This window comes from Oncorhynchus nerka, linkage group LG10 (genome assembly GCF_034236695.1).
Source record: "Oncorhynchus nerka isolate Pitt River linkage group LG10, Oner_Uvic_2.0, whole genome shotgun sequence".
NCBI classification, from domain to species: Eukaryota; Metazoa; Chordata; class Actinopteri; order Salmoniformes; family Salmonidae; genus Oncorhynchus; species Oncorhynchus nerka.
The window spans coordinates 5,130,595-5,149,306 of record NC_088405.1 but is presented as its reverse complement, the minus strand read 5'-3'; the positions used below and the strand labels follow the sequence as shown (position 1 = coordinate 5,149,306).

Here is an 18,712-nt window from a genome sequence, read left to right as displayed (position 1 = left end):
GTCATTACTATAAACCAGATACTACATAGAGTCATTACTATAAACCAGATACTACATCACTATAGAGTCATTACTATAAACCAGATACTACATCACTATAGAGTCATTACTATAAACCAGATACTACATCACTATAGAGTCATTACTATAAACCAGACACTACATAGAGTCATTACTATAAACCAGATACTACATAGAGTCATTACTATAAACCAGATACTACATAGAGTCATTACTATAAACCAGACACTACATAGAGTCATTACTATAAACCAGACACTACATAGAGTCATTACTATAAACCAGACACTACATAGAGTCATTACTATAAACCAGATACTACATTACTATAGAGTCATTACTATAAACCAGACACTACATAGAGTCATTACTATAAACCAGACACTACATAGAGTCATTACTATAAACCAGATACTACATAGAGTCATTACTATAAACCAGACACTACATAGTCATTACTATAAACCAAATACTACATAGTCATTACTATAAACCAGATACTACATAGAGTCATTACTATAAACCAGGTACTACATAGAGTCATTACAATAAACCATATACTACATCACTATAGAATCATTACTATAAACCAGATACTACATAGAGTCATTACTATAAACTAGATACTACATCACTATAGAGTCATTACTATAAACCAGACACTACATCACTATAGAGTCATTACTATAAACCAGACACTACATAGAGTCATTACTATAAACCAGATACTACATAGAGTCATTACTATAAACTAGATACTACATCACTATAGAGTCATTACTATAAACCAGATACTACATCACTATAGAGTCATTACTATAAACCAGATACTACATCACTATAGAGTCATTACTATAAACCAGACACTACATAGAGTCATTACTATAAACCAGACACTACATAGAGTCATTACTATAAACCAGATAATACATCACTATAGAGTCATTACTATAAACCAGATAATACATTACTATAGAGTCATTACTATAAACCAGATACTACATAGAGTCATTACTATACTAGATACTACATAGAGTCATTACTATAAACCAGATACTACATTACTATAGAGTCATTACTATAAACCAGATACTACATAGAGTCATTACTATACTAGATACTACATAGAGTCATTACTATACTAGATACTACATAGAGTCATTACTATAAACTAGATACTACATCACTATAGAGTCATTACTATAAACCAGACACTACATCACTATAGAGTCATTACTATAAACCAGACACTACATAGAGTCATTACTATAAACCAGATAATACATTACTATAGAGTCATTACTATAAACCAGACACTACATCACTATAGAGTCATTACTATAAACCAGATACTACGTAGAGTCATTACTATACTAGATACTACATAGAGTCATTACTATAAATCAGATACTACGTAGAGTCATTACTATACCAGATACTACATAGAGTCATTACTATACTAGATACTACATAGATTCATTACTATAAACCAGATACTACATAGAGTCATTACTATACTAGATACTACGTAGAGTCATTACTATAAACCAGATACTACATCACTACAGAGTCATTACTATAAACCAGATACTACATAGAGTCATTACTATAAACCAGACACTACATAGAGTCATTACTATAAACCAGGTACTACATAGAGTCATTACTATAAACCAGATACTACGTAGTCATTACTATAAACCAGATACTACCTCTGTGGAAAGGGTTCTGCATGAAACCAAAAAGGCTTCTTCAAAGGGTTCTCCTATGAGGACAGCCAAATAACCCTATGAGGTTGACGATAGCAGCTTCCTTTCTAAGAGTGTCGGCCAGTAGAATCATCCAGGTAAGTAAAAATGGTGGCACTAGCTACAAGACCGGGCTGGCCTGTGCCAAACCACCGATGACCACTGAGTAGTGTCAGCTCAGGGACATGGAACACCTGTGGTGGCCAGCAGGCTGCACACACAATAGACCCTGTCCCCGACGTGGGTTCCTGGACGCGAGGGTCTTTCAACAAGAGTGAGTCACTGGTGATCAGTAGTAGCAGCAGTAGGCTTTATTAGTCTGTGTCTCTGTGGTTCATGTGTTGTGATGTACAGATGTAGGATCTTAATTTGAGCCAGTTTGCTACAGCAGGAAAATAATCCTTCAGAAACAGGAAATGTGAATTATTATATAGATTATAATTAAAGGACATTTTTGTAAGGGTTGATACATTTTTCGTTTGGGCAATTCAAGTCTAAAATATCAAAGTGGAAATTACAAACGCTCAAATTATGATCCTATATCTGTAGTCTACTCTATTCACACGACACAAAAAACACACACAGTTTAAAGGACATCTTTTAAGTTTCTATGTCCATCAGTGTTGTGGAGCTCTGTAGACTACATATTTACAGTCAAATACCTTTTAGTATCACTTTAGTATACTACAAGTGAATAAGTATAGTACTTTAGTATACTACAAATGAACAAGTATAGTACTTTAGTATACTACAAGTGAACAAGTATAGTACTTTAGTATACTACAAGTGAATAAGTATAGTACTTTAGTATACTACAAGTGAATAAGTATAGTACTTTAGTATACTACAAGTGAATAAGTATAGTACTTTAGTATACTACAAGTGAACAAGTATAGTACTTTAGTATACTACAAGTGAACAAGTATAGAACTTTAGTATAGTACAAGTGAATAAGTATAGTACTTTAGTATACTACAAGTGAATAAGTGTAGTACTTTAGTATACTACAAGTGAATAAGTGTAGTACTTTAGTATACTACAAGTGAATAAGTATAGGACTTTATTATACTACAAGTGAATAAATATAGTACTTTATTATACTACAAGTGAATAAATATAGTACTTTATTATACTACAAGTGAACAAGTATAGTACTTTAGTATACTACAAATGAATAAGTATAGTACTTTAGTATACTACAAGTGAATACGTGTAGTACTTTAGTATACTACAAGTGAATAAGTGTAGTACTTTAGTATACTACAAGTGAATAAATATAGTACTTTCGTATCCTACAAGTGAATAAGTGTAGTACTTTAGTATACTACAAGTGAATAAGTAAAATACTTTAGTATACTACAAGTGAATAAGTGTAGTACTTTAGTATACTACAAGTGAATAAGTATAGGACTTTATTATACTACAAGTGAATAAATATAGTACTTTATTATACTACAAGTGAATGTCCATCAGTGTTGTAGATCTCTGTAGACTACATATTTACAGTCAAATACCTTTTAGTATCACTTTAGTATAGTACAAGTGAATAAGTATAGTACTTTAGTATACTACAAGTGAATAAGTATAGTACTTTAGTATACTACAAGTGACTAAGTATAGTACTTTAGTATACTACAAGTGAATAAGTATAGTACTTTAGTATACTACAAGTGAACAAGTATAGTACTTTAGTATACTACAAGTGAATAAATATAGTGCTTTAGTATACTACAAGTGAATAAGTATAGGACAGGCAAGCACGTACATTTCCAACCAAACCTACAGTACTGTTATAATCTACATGACCCACATGATTCCCATCTAATAATAACTTACATATTGTATGCAGAACTTCCGTATGGTGTAGTCCACCAGCACAGTGCAGTCTTCCACAGCCACCCGGACATTACCATAGGTCCAACAGCCCTGGTCTGGCCAGTACTGGTAACACTTGTCCTAGTGGTTTGGAAACACACAAACAGGGAAGCAAATGAGTCACCACAGGACACTCAGGTTTTAATCATAGAGAATGTTCCAATGTCTATACTAGCACCCTAACTTAGTATAAAACAGGGTTGGAATCAGTTCTATTTTAATTCCAGCTCATTCAGAAAGTATAAATAACCTAATTCCAACTTCAATGATACAGTTTCCTTTTTGAAAAGCATTGAAGAGAATTGGAATGTCTGTGTATTTCCTGAATTGACAGGAATATAAATATAATTGACCCCAACGCGGTATGAAACAAATGATTGGGTGTGCATTTCTAAATGCTATGCTAGCATAGAGACTGCATGTTTACAGGTCATTCTAAGTGGTATGCTAGCATGGAGACTGCATGTTTACAGGTCATTCTAAGTGGTATGCTAGCATGGAGACTGCATGTTTACAGGTCATTCTAAGTGGTATGCTAGCATGGAGACTGCATGTTTACAGGTCATTCTAAGTGCTATGCTAGCATGGAGACTGCATGTCTACAGGTCATTCTAAGTGGTATGCTAGCATGGAGACTGCATGTTTACTGGTCATTCTAAGTGGTATGCTAGCATGGAGACTGCATGTTTACTGGTCATTCTAAGTGGTATGCTAGCATGGAGACTGCATGTTTACAGGTCATTCTAAGTGGTAGGCTAGCATGGAGACTGCATGTCTACAGGTCATTCTAAGTGGTAGGCTAGCATGGAGACTGCATGTCTACAGGTCATTCTAAGTGCTCTGCTAGCATGGAGACTGCATGTCTACAGGTCATTCTAAGTGCTATGCTAGCATGGAGACTGCATGTCTACAGGTCATTCTAAGTGGTATGCTAGCATGGAGACTGCATGTTTTACAGGTCATTCTAAGTGCTCTGCTAGCATGGAGACTGCATGTCTACAGGTCATTCTAAGTGCTATGCTAGCATGGAGACTGCATGTTTACAGGTAATTCTAAGTGCTCTGCTAGCATGGAGACTGCATGTCTACAGGTCATTCTAAGTGGTATGCTAGCATGGAGACTGCATGTTTACAGGTCATTCTAAGTGGTATGCTAGCATGGAGACTGCATGTTTACAGGTCATTCTAAGTGGTATGCTAGCATAGAGACTGCATGTTTACAGTGCATTTCGAAGTGCTATGCTAGCATGGAGACTGCATGTCTACAGGTCATTCTAAGTGGTATGCTAGCATGGAGACTGCATGTTTACTGGTCATTCTAAGTGGTATGCTAGCATGGAGACTGCATGTTTACAGTGCATTTCGAAGTGCTATGCTAGCATGGAGACTGCATGTCTACAGGTCATTCTAAGTGGTATGCTAGCATAGAGACTGCATGTTTACAGGTCGTTCTAAGTGGTAGGCTAGCATGGAGACTGCATGTTTACAGGTCATTCTAAGTGCTATGCTAGCATGGAGACTGCATGTTTACAGGTCATTCTAAGTGGTATGCTAGCATGGAGACTGCATGTTTACAGGTCATTCTAAGTGGTATGCTAGCATGGAGACTGCATGTCTACAGGTCATTCTAAGTGGTATGCTAGCATGGAGACTGCATGTTTACAGGTCATTCTAAGTGGTATGCTAGCATGGAGACTGCATGTTTACAGGTCATTCTAAGTGGTATGCTAGCATGGAGACTGCATGTCTACAGGTCATTCTAAGTGCTCTGCTAGCATGGAGACTGCATGTTTTACAGGTCATTCTAAGTGCTCTGCTAGCATGGAGACTGCATGTTTACAGGTCATTCTAAGTGCTCTGCTAGCATGGAGACTGCATGTTTACAGGTCGTTCTAAGTGGTAGGCTAGCATGTAGACTGCATGTCTACAGGTCATGCTAAGTGATAGGCTGTACACATAGTATAGAAGATAAGACAGTACTGTAGTATTAGATTCTATTAGTTCACACGCGGGGGGGGGGGGGGGGGGTGAAATCTGTCTTGACTTCTTAGCTCCTCCTGACTCTGCAACCTATTAGAGTGAGAAGGAGGAGCTTCCTCCAGGGCCGGCCCGCCCAATAGGCAGATTAGGCGGCCATCTATTGCGGCAGATTGACAAGGGCATCATTTTCCAAGCTAAACTGACCAAGACCAAGACGCACCCTCCAACAACAGCAGGGTAGCCTAGTGGTTAGAGCGTTGGACTAGTAACCGAAAGGTTGCAAGTTCAAACCCCCGAGTTGACAAGGTACAAATCTGTCCTTCTGCCCCTGAACAGGCAGTTAACCCACTGTTCCTAGGCCGTCATTGAAAATAAGAATGTGTTCTTTTAACTGACTTGCCTAGTCAAATAAAGGTTAAAAAATAAACATAAAACCTCACATATTTCTGCCCCAAAAAGAATGAGTATTTCTCTCAACCAGTGGTCTAAGGGCTAATTAGGTGAGCGCTGATGACGCCCTGTGATAAGCAGTGCTCAGGAAGGGAAAGGAAGGGGGGGGCGTAAAAAAATATTTATCTTGTCCATTCCCAGGGTGCCGTTGGAGAGATGCATCGCTGCAGAGCTCCTCCGACGTTCTGTAAAAAAAAATGTATCTGACTGTATCTAAATCATGTTGCAGATATAGCCTCCGGTAGAAAGGGCACGGGGCCTTTTCTGTAGCCTACAGGCAGGGGATAACATGAAGGACATAGTGAAAAAAGAAAGTACTTCTGTATTTTCCTGCTGTGTAAACACATTGCCAATAGGCTCAGGATAACACCTGATTAAAAGTTGGGTAGCTGATATTCAGAGGTTAAAATAGCCACATTGATTAGTCACACGAGTCTGGACTAATAAAGCCTACGTAATTGCCTGGTTTATAAAAATGGTAGGCTGCCTACCACAGAGATGGACATTCATACAATTCCATTGCGGGCTGACACTGTAGGCTACATCCCAGTAAGCACAGACAGACGCCAACGTCATTTGGAAGTCTTCTCTGTTTGGTCCTGTCCAGGCGTCGTTATTTGGTGTTTTTTTTGTGCGGTTCAGCGGTCCGGCCTTGAACCAATCATAAACTTTTGTATTTGAGGTTTGATGCGGTAGGACCAGCCTTGATTGGACCAGCATTGATTGGACCAAATCTGAGCCAATCATAGATGACTATGTTTGTACCAAATCCAGTCTGCTCCAGACCGAACCAAATCAGAGCCTAAATGAACCTAACTTCAACGTCTGGAAAATACTATATTTTAGACGTCTTTTCAACATCATTTTGCTTACTAGGACTATTCTAGATGTGTAGGGGTATAGGAGGGTGGCATTGAATGTGTGTATTGAATGCATCACCATCCTAAAGGTGACTGGTAAGACACTGAGTGCAGTAGAGAATGTGAGGGCTTAATCTGCCAGCCAGCCAATCAGAATTATCCAGTCTAAAACCACTTAAAGAGAGTTTGCTGACTAATTATGATAAAGACTTAGAGGGCTTTATTAGCCATTATTTAATCATCGATTCCGAGCAGCACAAAAGCTGATTTTAATCTCCTTTCTTTCCTGTTTGTATTGATCTCTGCAAGGTTAGCTCTCTCTCTCTCTCTCTCTCTCTCTCTCTCTCTCTCTGTGTGTCTCTCTCTGTCTCTCTCTCTCTCTCTCCCTCTCTCTCTCTCGCTCTCTCTCTCTCTCTCTCTCCAGGGTAAAGCTCCTTGGGACTGCTCACAGGGGAAAGTACACATGGAGACAGATGACCTCCTCTGTTTAAGGAGAGATTGTGAAGTGGAAATGGATGGCTTGACTTCAGAGGCTTGAGGGCACTCAGACAAGTATAGCAGCAATGTGTTAGTGTAGTAGTAACATAGGATGAGTGTAGTACTAATATAGTAGTAGTATAGTATTAGTATCAGTGTAGTAGTGTAGCAGTAACATAGGATAAGTGTAGTAGTAGTATAGTATTAGTATCAGTGTAGTAGTGTAGTAGTAATATAGTATTAGTGTAGTAGTAGTATAGTATTAGTATCAGTGTAGTAGTGTAGCAGTAATATGGGATTAGTGTAGTACTAATATAGTATTAGTGTAGTATTAGTATAGTATTAGTATCAGTGTAGTAGTGTAGCAGTAACATAGGATTAGTGTAGTAGTAGTATAGTATTAGTATCAGTGTAGTAGTGTAGCAGTAATATGGCATTAGTGTAGTACTAATATAGTATTAGTGTAGTATTAGTATAGTATTAGTATCAGTGTAGTAGTGTAGCAGTAATATAGGATTAGTGTAGTAGTAATATAGTATTAGTATCAGTGTAGTAGTGTAGCAGTAATATAGTAGTAGTATAGTATTAGTATCAGTGTAGTAGTGTAGCAGTAACATAGGATTAGTGTAGTAGTAGTATAGTATTAGTATCAGTGTAGTAGTGTAGTAGTAATATAGTATTAGTGTAGTAGTAGTATAGTATTAGTATCAGTGTAGTAGTGTAGCAGTAATATGGGATTAGTGTAGTACTAATATAGTATTAGTGTAGTATTAGTATAGTATTAGTATCAGTGTAGTAGTGTAGCAGTAACATAGGATTAGTGTAGTATTAGTATAGTATTAGTATCAGTGTAGTAGTGTAGCAGTAATATAGGATTAGTGTAGTAGTAATATAGTATTAGTATCAGTGTAGTAGTGTAGCAGTAATATAGTATTAGTATAGTATTAGTATCAGTGTAGTAGTGTAGCAGTAATATAGTATTAGTGTAGTATTAGTATAGTATTAGTATCAGTGTAGTAGTGTAGCAGTAATATTGTATTAGTGTAGTAGTATAGTATTAGTATCAGTGTAGTAGTGTAGCAGTAATATAGTATTAGTGTAGTAGTAGTATAGTATTAGTATCAGTGTAGTAGTGTAGCAGTGATATAGTATTAGTATCAGTGTAGTAGTGTAGCAGTAATATAGTATTAGTGTAGTATTAGTATAGTATTAGTATCAGTGTAGTAGTGTAGTAGTAATATAGGATTAGTGTAGTATTAGTATAGTATTAGTATCAGTGTAGTAGTGTAGTAGTAATATATGATTAGTGTAGTAGTAATATAGTATTAGTGTAGTATTAGTATAGTATTAGTATCAGTGTAGTAGTGTAGTAGTAATATATGATTAGTGTAGTAGTAATATAGTATTAGTGTAGTATTAGTATAGTATTAGTATCAGTGTAGTAGTGTAGTAGTAATATATGATTAGTGTAGTAGTAATATAGGATTAGTGTAGTACTAATATAGTATTAGTATAGTATTACTATCAGTGTAGTAGTGTAGCAGTAATATAGTATTAGTATAGTATTAGTATCAGTGTAGTAGTGTAGCAGTAATGTGTAATGAAGACAGTTGCTGTATTTCTAGTGCTGGTAGAACATTAGAGAGAAACTCAAAGTGAAAGTAACAGTGTTGACAGTGAAAAAGCGAGGAAGTCTTGTAACCAATCACCTCTTTCCTCTCTTTCAGGTTGGTCAGCATGACAACAGTTGCCGTCTTCTGTTCCCATATCATCCTCCAGAAGTCTGCTACCGTGTCTTGTTTAGGACCTGGAACACAACAGTCCATTAGCTCATTAACCCCATTCATCTTTTGTTGACATTACGGGACCAGCAGCCATATTTAAAAATAAAACAAATGTGTTATTACATTTGGAAAACACACGTGACACTTTAATTTAAATATTTGCTGTAGAAAAACATCGATTTATTTACCTTGTGCTGCGATAAATTTGTTATTGTCCGTGTAGCCCTAACAAAAAATAACAAATAAAAACACTTAATTAATAACATTACAATGAAAACTGGTCTTGTTTCGGTTTGGAATAATAACATGATAGATTCTATAATATGTTGATACATATATGATTTATTATTAATATTATTATATATATATATTATCCCAACCTTATATAGGCCGAAGAAGAACACACATTTTTTTTAAAAGCTAGATCCCCAACTCACATGGATATAGGAAGCGTTATATATATATATATTATCCCAACCTTATTAAGGCCGAGTGGTCATCTGTTTAAAACACATGGACATTTTTTAAAAAGAATCCCCAACATTTTAGACAACATTTTTTCAAAAATGGGCTAGATCCCAACTCACATGGATTTAGGAAGCGTTATATATATATATATTATCCCAACCTTATATAGGCCGAAGAAGAACACACATTTTTTTTAAAAGCTAGATCCCCAACTCACATGGATTTAGGAAGCGTTATATATATATATTATCCCAACCTTATTAAGGCCGAAGAAGAACACACATTTTTTTTAAAAGCTAGATCCCCAACTCACATGGATTTAGGAAGCGTTATATATATATATATTATCCCAACCTTATTTAGGCCGAAGAAGAACACACATTTTTTTTAAAAGCTAGATCCCCAACTCACATGGATATAGGAAGCGTTGATGTAGTCTGAACAGAGGTTTCCTTCTAGCTGTGTTAACACCACCCTGGAGTGGTCATCTGTTTAAAACACATGGACACTTTAAGGGCTTTTCTTCACAACATTTCAGACAACAATTCCAGTAGGTAAAACTGGTGTCAAAATGGGTGTAAAGACAATTCCTTGATCTCTATTCTATTCTATTCTATTCTATTCCTTGATCTCTATTCTATTCTATTCTATTCTATTCCTTGATCTCTATTCTATTCTATTCTATTCCTTGATCTCTATTCTATTCTATTCTATTCCTTGATCTCTATTCTATTCTATTCTATTCTATTCCTTGATCTCTATTCTATTCTATTCTATTCTATTCCTTGATCTCTATTCTATTCTATTCTATTCTATTCCTTGATCTCTATTCTATTCTATTCTATTCTATTCCTTGATCTCTATTCTATTCGATCTCTATTCTATTCCTTGATCTCTATTCTATTCTATTCTATTCTATTCCTTGATCTCTATTCTATTCTATTCTATTCTATTCCTTGATCTCTATTCTATTCTATTCCTTGATCTCTATTCTATTCTATTCTATTCTATTCCTTGATCTCTATTCTATTCTATTCTATTCTATTCCTTGATCTCTATTCTATTCTATTCCTTGATCTCTATTCTATTCGATCTCTATTCTATTCTATTCCTTGATCTCTATTCTATTCTTGATCTCTATTCTATTCTATTCCTTGATCTCTATTCTATTCGATCTCAATTCTATTCTATTCCTTGATCTCTATTCTATTCGATCTCTATTCTATTCTATTCCTTGATCTCTGTTCTATTCTATTCTATTCTATTCGATCTCTACTCTATTCGATCTCTATTCTATTCTATTCCTTGATCTCTACTCTATTCGATCTCTATTCTATTCTATTCCTTGATCTCTATTCTATTCGATCTCTATTCTATTCTATTCCTTGATCTCTATTCTATTCGATCTCTATTCTATTATATTCCTTAATCTCTATTCTATTCCTTGATCTCTATTCTATTCTATTCCTTGATCTCTACTCTATTCGATCTCTATTCTATTCTTTGATCTCTATTCTATTCGATCTCTAATCTATTCCTTGATCTGTATTCTATTCTATTCCTTGATCTCTATTCTATTATATTCCTTAATCTCTATTCTATTCCTTGATCTCTATTCTATTCTATTCCTTGATCTCTATTCTATTCGATCTCTATTCTATTCCTTGATCTCTACTCTATTCGATCTCTATTCTATTCCTTGATCTCTATTCTATTCTATTCCTTGATCTCTATTCTATTCCTTTATCTCTATTCTATTCCTTGATCTCTATTCTATTCGATCTCTATTCTATTCTATTCCTTGATCTCTATTCTATTCCTTTATCTCTATTCTATTCCTTTATCTCTATTCTATTCCTTGATCTCTATTCTATTCGATTCTTTATTCTATTCTATTCCTTGATCTCTATTTATTCTATTCCTTGATCTCTATTCTATTCCTTGATCTCTATTTTCTATTGAATAGATCCTAAAAGTTGAGAGTGAAGATGAACAAATTTCAGCCTGGTCTCAGTTTCTATAAAAATGGACCGAGGGTTAATTAATGAACAGACCAAAGAGGAAGTGAAACTGTCAAAAGGAAGTGCAGGCAGAACGAGAAGAGTTGACTATCTGTGAGGATCTGTATCTACTGCTGTGTGAATACATGTCGCTAGGGAACGAGTCTCGCAACACTGACCGGTGCCAAAATAACTTTTGACTTCTGCTGCAAATAGATACAGACCCAGGAAATGTGGCTCCACATGACTATCAAGTTGTTCTTTGACACTAGTTAATGATGTAGAGATGTAGAGAGAATGAGATGGAGCCCCTCACATGGGAGGATGTTGGGATATCACTAGTTAATGATATAGATGTAGCCCTCACATGGGAGGATGTTGGGATATCACTAGTTAATGATATAGAGAGAATGAGATGGAGCCCCTCACATGGAAGGATGTTGGGATATCACTAGTTAATGATATAGAGAGAATGAGATGGAGCCCCTCACATGGAAGGATGTTGGGATATCACTAGTTAATGATATAGAGAGAATGAGATGGAGCCCCTCACATGGAAGGATGTTGGGATATCACTAGTTAATGATATGATGTCACTAGAGAATAGAGAGAATGAGATGGAGCCCTTCAAATGGAGGGATGTTGGGATATCACTAGTTAATGATATAGATGTAGAGAGAATGAGATGGAGCCCCTCACATGGAAGGATGTTGGGATATCACTAGTTAATGATATAGAGAGAATGAGATGGAGCCCCTCACATGGAAGGATGTTGGGATATCACTAGTTAATGATATAGAGAGAATGAGATGGAGCCCCTCACATGGGAGGATGTTGGGATATCACTAGTTAATGATATAGAGAGAATGAGATGGAGCCCCTCACATGGAAGGATGTTGGGATATCACTAGTTAATGATATAGAGAGAATGAGATGGAGCCCCTCACATGGAAGGATGTTGGGATATCACTAGTTAATGATATAGATGTAGAGAGAATGAGATGGAGCCCCTCACATGGGAGGATGTTGGGGATATCACTAGTTAATGATATAGAGAGAATGAGATGGAGCCCCTCAAATGGAAGGATGTTGGGATATCACTAGTTAATGATATAGAGAGAATGAGATGGAGCCCCTCACATGGAAGGATGTTGGGATATCACTAGTTAATGATATAGATGTAGAGAGAATGAGATGGAGCCCCTCACATGGAAGGATGTTGGGATATCACTAGTTAATGATATAGAGAGAATGAGATGGAGCCCCTCACATGGAAGGATGTTGGGATATCACTAGTTAATGATATAGAGAGAATGAGATGGAGCCCCTCACATGGAAGGATGTTGGGATATCACTAGTTAATGATATAGATGTAGAGAGAATGAGATGGAGCCCCTCACATGGAAGGATGTTGGGATATCACTAGTTAATGATATAGATGTAGAGAGAATGAGATGGAGCCCCTCACATGGAAGGATGTTGGGATATCACTAGTTAATGATATAGAGAGAATGAGATGGAGCCCCTCACATGGAAGGATGTTGGGATATCACTAGTTAATGATATAGATGTAGAGAGAATGAGATGGAGCCCCTCACATGGGAGGATGTTGGGATATCACTAGTTAATGATATAGAGAGAATGAGATGGAGCCCCTCACATGGGAGGATGTTGGGATATCACTAGTTAATGATATAGATGTAGAGAGAATGAGATGGAGCCCCTCACATGGAAGGATGTTGGGATATCACTAGTTAATGATATAGATGTAGAGAGAATGAGATGGAGCCCCTCACATGGGAGGATGTTGGGATATCACTAGTTAATGATATAGAGAGAATGAGATGGAGCCCCTCAAATGGAAGGATGTTGGGATATCACTAGTTAATGATATAGAGAGAATGAGATGGAGCCCCTCACATGGAAGGATGTTGGGATATCACTAGTTAATGATATAGAGAGAATGAGATGGAGCCCCTCACATGGGAGGATGTTGGGATATCACTAGTTAATGATATAGAGAGAATGAGATGGAGCCCCTCACATGGAAGGATGTTGGGATATCACTAGTTAATGATATAGATGTAGAGAGAATGAGATGGAGCCCCCCATGGAAGGATGTTGGGATATCACTGTTAGGATGATTGGGATGAGATCACATGGAAGGATGTTGGGATATCACTAGTTAATGATATAGAGAGAATGAGATGGAGCCCCTCACATGGAGGATGTTGGGATATCACTAGTTAATGATATAGAGAGAATGAGATGGAGCCCTCACATGGAAGGATGTTGGGATATCACTAGTTAATGATGTAGAGAGAATGAGATGGAGCCCCTCACATGGAAGGATGTTGGGATATCACTAGTTAATGATATAGAGAGAATGAGATGGAGCCCCTCACATGGAAGGATGTTGGGATATCACTAGTTAATGATATAGAGAGAATGAGATGGAGCCCCTCACATGGAAGGATGTTGGGATATCACTAGTTAATGATATAGATGTAGAGAGAATGAGATGGAGCCCCTCACATGGAAGGATGTTGGGATATCACTAGTTAATGATATAGAGAGAATGAGATGGAGCCCCTCACATGGGAGGATGTTGGGATATCACTAGTTAATGATATAGATGTAGCCCTCACATGGAAGGATGTTGGGATATCACTAGTTAATGATATAGAGAGAATGAGATGGAGCCCCTCACATGGAAGGATGTTGGGATATCACTAGTTAATGATGTAGAGAGAATGAGATGGAGCCCCTCACATGGAAGGATGTTGGGATATCACTAGTTAATGATGTAGAGAGAATGAGATGGAGCCCCTCACATGGAAGGATGTTGGGATATCACTAGTTAATGATATAGATGTAGAGAGAATGAGATGGAGCCCCTCACATGGGAGGATGTTGGGATATCACTAGTTAATGATATAGAGAGAATGAGATGGAGCCCCTCACATGGGAGGATGTTGGGATATCACTAGTTAATGATATAGATGTAGAGAGAATGAGATGGAGCCCCTCACATGGAAGGATGTTGGGATATCACTAGTTAATGATATAGATGTAGAGAGAATGAGATGGAGCCCCTCACATGGAAGGATGTTGGGATATCACTAGTTAATGATATAGATGTAGAGAGAATGAGATGTAGCCCTCACATGGAAGGATGTTGGGATATCACTAGTTAATGATATAGAGAGAATGAGATGGAGCCCCTCACATGGAAGGATGTTGGGATATCACTAGTTAATGATATAGAGAGAATGAGATGGAGCCCCTCAAATGGAAGGATGTTGGGATATCACTAGTTAATGATATAGAGAGAATGAGATGGAGCCCCTCACATGGAAGGATGTTGGGATATCACTAGTTAATGATATAGAGAGAATGAGATGGAGCCCCTCAAATGGAAGGATGTTGGGATATCACTAGTTAATGATATAGAGAGAATGAGATGGAGCCCCTCACATGGAAGGATGTTGGGATATCACTAGTTAATGATATAGATGTAGAGAGAATGAGATGGAGCCCCTCACATGGGAGGATGTTGGGATATCACTAGTTAATAATAGATATAGAGAGAATGAGATGGAGCCCCCCTCACTAGTTAATGATATAGGAGAGGATGTTGGGATATCACTAGTTAATGATATAGATGTAGAGAGAATGAGATGGAGCCCCTCACATGGAAGGATGTTGGGATATCACTAGTTAATGATATAGATGTAGAGAGAATGAGATGGAGCCCCTCACATGGAAGGATGTTGGGATATCACTAGTTAATGATATAGATGTAGAGAGAATGAGATGGAGCCCCTCACATGGAAGGATGTTGGGATATCACTAGTTAATGATATAGAGAGAATGAGATGGAGCCCCTCACATGGAAGGATGTTGGGATATCACTAGTTAATGATATAGATATAGAGAGAATGAGATGTAGCCCCTCACATGGGAGGATGTTGGGATATCACTAGTTAATGATATAGATGTAGAGAGAATGAGATGGAGCCCCTCACATGGAAGGATGTTGGGATATCACTAGTTAATGATATAGATGTAGAGAGAATGAGATGTAGCCCCTCACATGGAAGGATGTTGGGATATCACTAGTTAATGATATAGAGAGAATGAGATGGAGCCCCTCACATGGAAGGATGTTGGGATATCACTAGTTAATGATATAGATATAGAGAGAATGAGATGTAGCCCCTCACATGGAAGGATGTTGGGATATCACTAGTTAATGATATAGAGAGAATGAGATGGAGCCCCTCACATGGGAGGATGTTGGGATATCACTAGTTAATGATATAGATGTAGAGAGAATGAGATGGAGCCCCTCACATGGGAGGATGTTGGGATATCACTAGTTAATGATATAGAGAGAATGAGATGGAGCCCCTCACATGGAAGGATGTTGGGATATCACTAGTTAATGATATAGAGAGAATGAGATGGAGCCCCTCACATGGAAGGATGTTGGGATATCTGTTCTTTTCTCTGTTGTCTTCTTTGTTGGCCTCCTGGCATGTCCCCTGGGTATATCCAGATGGCAACGACTGAAAACAAAACAAAACACACCACAGTCAGTCAGTCACAGTCAGTCACAGCCAGCCAGCCACTCAGCCAGCCAGTCACATCAGATTCAGTCAGCCAGCCAGTCAGCCAGCCAGTCAGCCAGCCAGCCAGCCAGTCAGTCAGTCAGTCAGTCAGTCAGTCAGCCAGCCACTCAGCCAGTCAGTCAGCCAGCCAGTCACATCAGATTCAGTCAGCCAGCCAGTCAGCCAGCCAGCCAGCCAGTCAGTCAGTCAGCCAGCCACTCAGCCAGTCAGTCAGCCAGCCAGTCACATCAGATTCAGTCAGTCAGCCAGCCAGCCAGCCACTCAGCCAGCCAGCCACTCAGCCAGTCAGTCAGCCAGCCACTCAGCCACTCAGTCAGCCAGTCAGTCCCACCACATCCAGTCAGCCAGCCAGCCAGTCAGTCTGCCAGCCACTCAGCCAGTCAGTCAGTCAGCAACACTAGGCTGATCCCAGATCTGTTTGTGACCGTAGGACAACCCCAGCACAAACAGATCTGGGATCAGGCTAAGCTGCACTGTACTGTTTTACACCTGTCGTATCCTGAGCAGGTGGCGAATACATTTTGAAACTTGAAAAACCTGAACCTGAAGTGGTTCAACAGTTAACATAACATACCATCCATTAAAAACCTATCAGGTTACCAGGATTACATTGGCCTTGCTTCCAGGCATGTGCATTGTATAGTGTAACCAATAGGTCTTTGTTAAGGCAGTCTATCGGCACTTCCTGTACGACCTCTTGTCCATTAACAGTGACTAACGTAAACTTCCTCTATGTAGAAAACCTCCCACAAGGAGATATCACTAGTTAATGATAGTAGAGAGAAAGATCCTGAATCATCCTGAATCATAAACTCATGACTGCGTTTGACGTCAGAATGAGAGAGCCCCCCCCTGAATCATAAACTCATGACTGCGTTTGGACGTCAGTTAAGAACCCCCCTGAATCATAAATGCATGGAAGCGTTTGGGATATCACGTTAATCAGAATGAGAAGCCCCCCCCTGAATCATAAACTCATGACTGCGTTTGGATGTTGGGATATCACTAGTTAATGATATAGATGTAGAGAGAATGAGAGAGCCCCTCCCCCCTGAATCATAAACTCATGACTGGTTTGGACGTGAGAGAGACCCCCCTGAATCATAAACTCATGACTGCGTTTGGACGGAGCCCCCACATGGTAGGAACCCCCCTGAATCATAAACTCATGGGCGTTTGGACGTCAGTAGAAGCCCCCCCCTGGGAATCCCCAAATAGAACACAGGGACACTTTATCAACGAGTCATACATGTGTGACACAAGATGAACCACTATATCAAGATATCAGAACACACAGGGTCCAACACAGTGTCTGGGTATCAAGATATCAGAACACACAGGGTCCAACACAGTGTCTGGGTATCAAGATATCAGAACACACAGGGTCCAACACAGTGTCTGGGTATCAAGATATCAGAACACACAGGGTCCAACACAGTGGCTGGGTATCAAGATATCAGAACACACAGGGTCCAACACAGTGTCTGGGTATCAAGATATCAGAACACACAGGGTCCAACACAGTGTCTGGGTATCAAGATATCAGAACACACAGGGTCCAACACAGTGTCTGGGTATCAAGACACAGGGTCCAACACAGTGTCTGGGTATCAAGATATCAGAACACACAGGGTCCAACACAGTGTCTGGGTATCAAGACACACAGTGTCTGGGTATCAAGATATCAGAACACACAGGGTCCAACACAGTGTCTGGGTATCAAGATATCAGAACACACAGGGTCCAACACAGTGTCTGGGTATCAAGACACAGGGTCCAACACAGTGTCTGGGTATCAAGATATCAGAACACACAGGGTCCAACACAGTGTCTGGGTATCAAGATATCAGAACACACAGGGTCCAACACACAGGGTCCAACACAGTGTCTGGGTATCAAGATATCAGAACACACAGGGTCCAACACAGTGTCTGGGTATCAAGATATCAGAACACACAGGGTCCAACACAGTGTCTGGGTATCAAGATATCAGAACACACAGGGTCCAACACAGTGTCTGGGTATCAAGATATCAGAACACACAGGGTCCAACACAGTGTCTGGGTATCAAGATATCAGAACACACAGGGTCCAACACAGTGTCTGGGTATCAAGATAGGGTCTGGGTATCAACACAGTGTCTGGGTATCAAGATATCAGAACACACAGGGTCCAACACAGTGTCTGGGTATCAAGATATCAGAACACACAGGGTCCAACACAGTGTCTGGGTATCAAGATATCAGAACACACAGGGTCCAACACAGTGTCTGGGTATCAAGATATCAGAACACACAGGGTCCAACACAGTGTCTGGGTATCAAGATATCAGAACACACAGGGTCCAACACAGTGTCTGGGTATCAAGATATCAGAACACACAGGGTCCAACACAGTGTCTGGGTATCAAGATATC

General features: G+C 38.7%; 1 protein-coding gene across 5 annotated transcripts in view; it reads right to left on the bottom strand.

Annotated features, from left to right (window-relative positions):
* Window positions 1-18,712, bottom strand: part of LOC115119617 (receptor-type tyrosine-protein phosphatase epsilon-like) — a 188,299-nt gene that overhangs the window by 12,470 nt on the left and 157,117 nt on the right. For all 5 annotated transcript variants that reach the window (XM_065022934.1, XM_065022935.1, XM_065022936.1 and 2 more), the window contains 5 exons: window positions 16,143-16,233; window positions 10,074-10,150; window positions 9,383-9,419; window positions 9,120-9,217; window positions 3,606-3,725 (listed from right to left, as the gene is read on the bottom strand). In XM_065022934.1, the coding sequence (XP_064879006.1) occupies window positions 3,606-3,725; window positions 9,120-9,217; window positions 9,383-9,419; window positions 10,074-10,150; window positions 16,143-16,233 (423 nt within the window). The remainder of the gene's footprint in view (window positions 1-3,605; window positions 3,726-9,119; window positions 9,218-9,382; window positions 9,420-10,073; window positions 10,151-16,142; window positions 16,234-18,712) is intronic.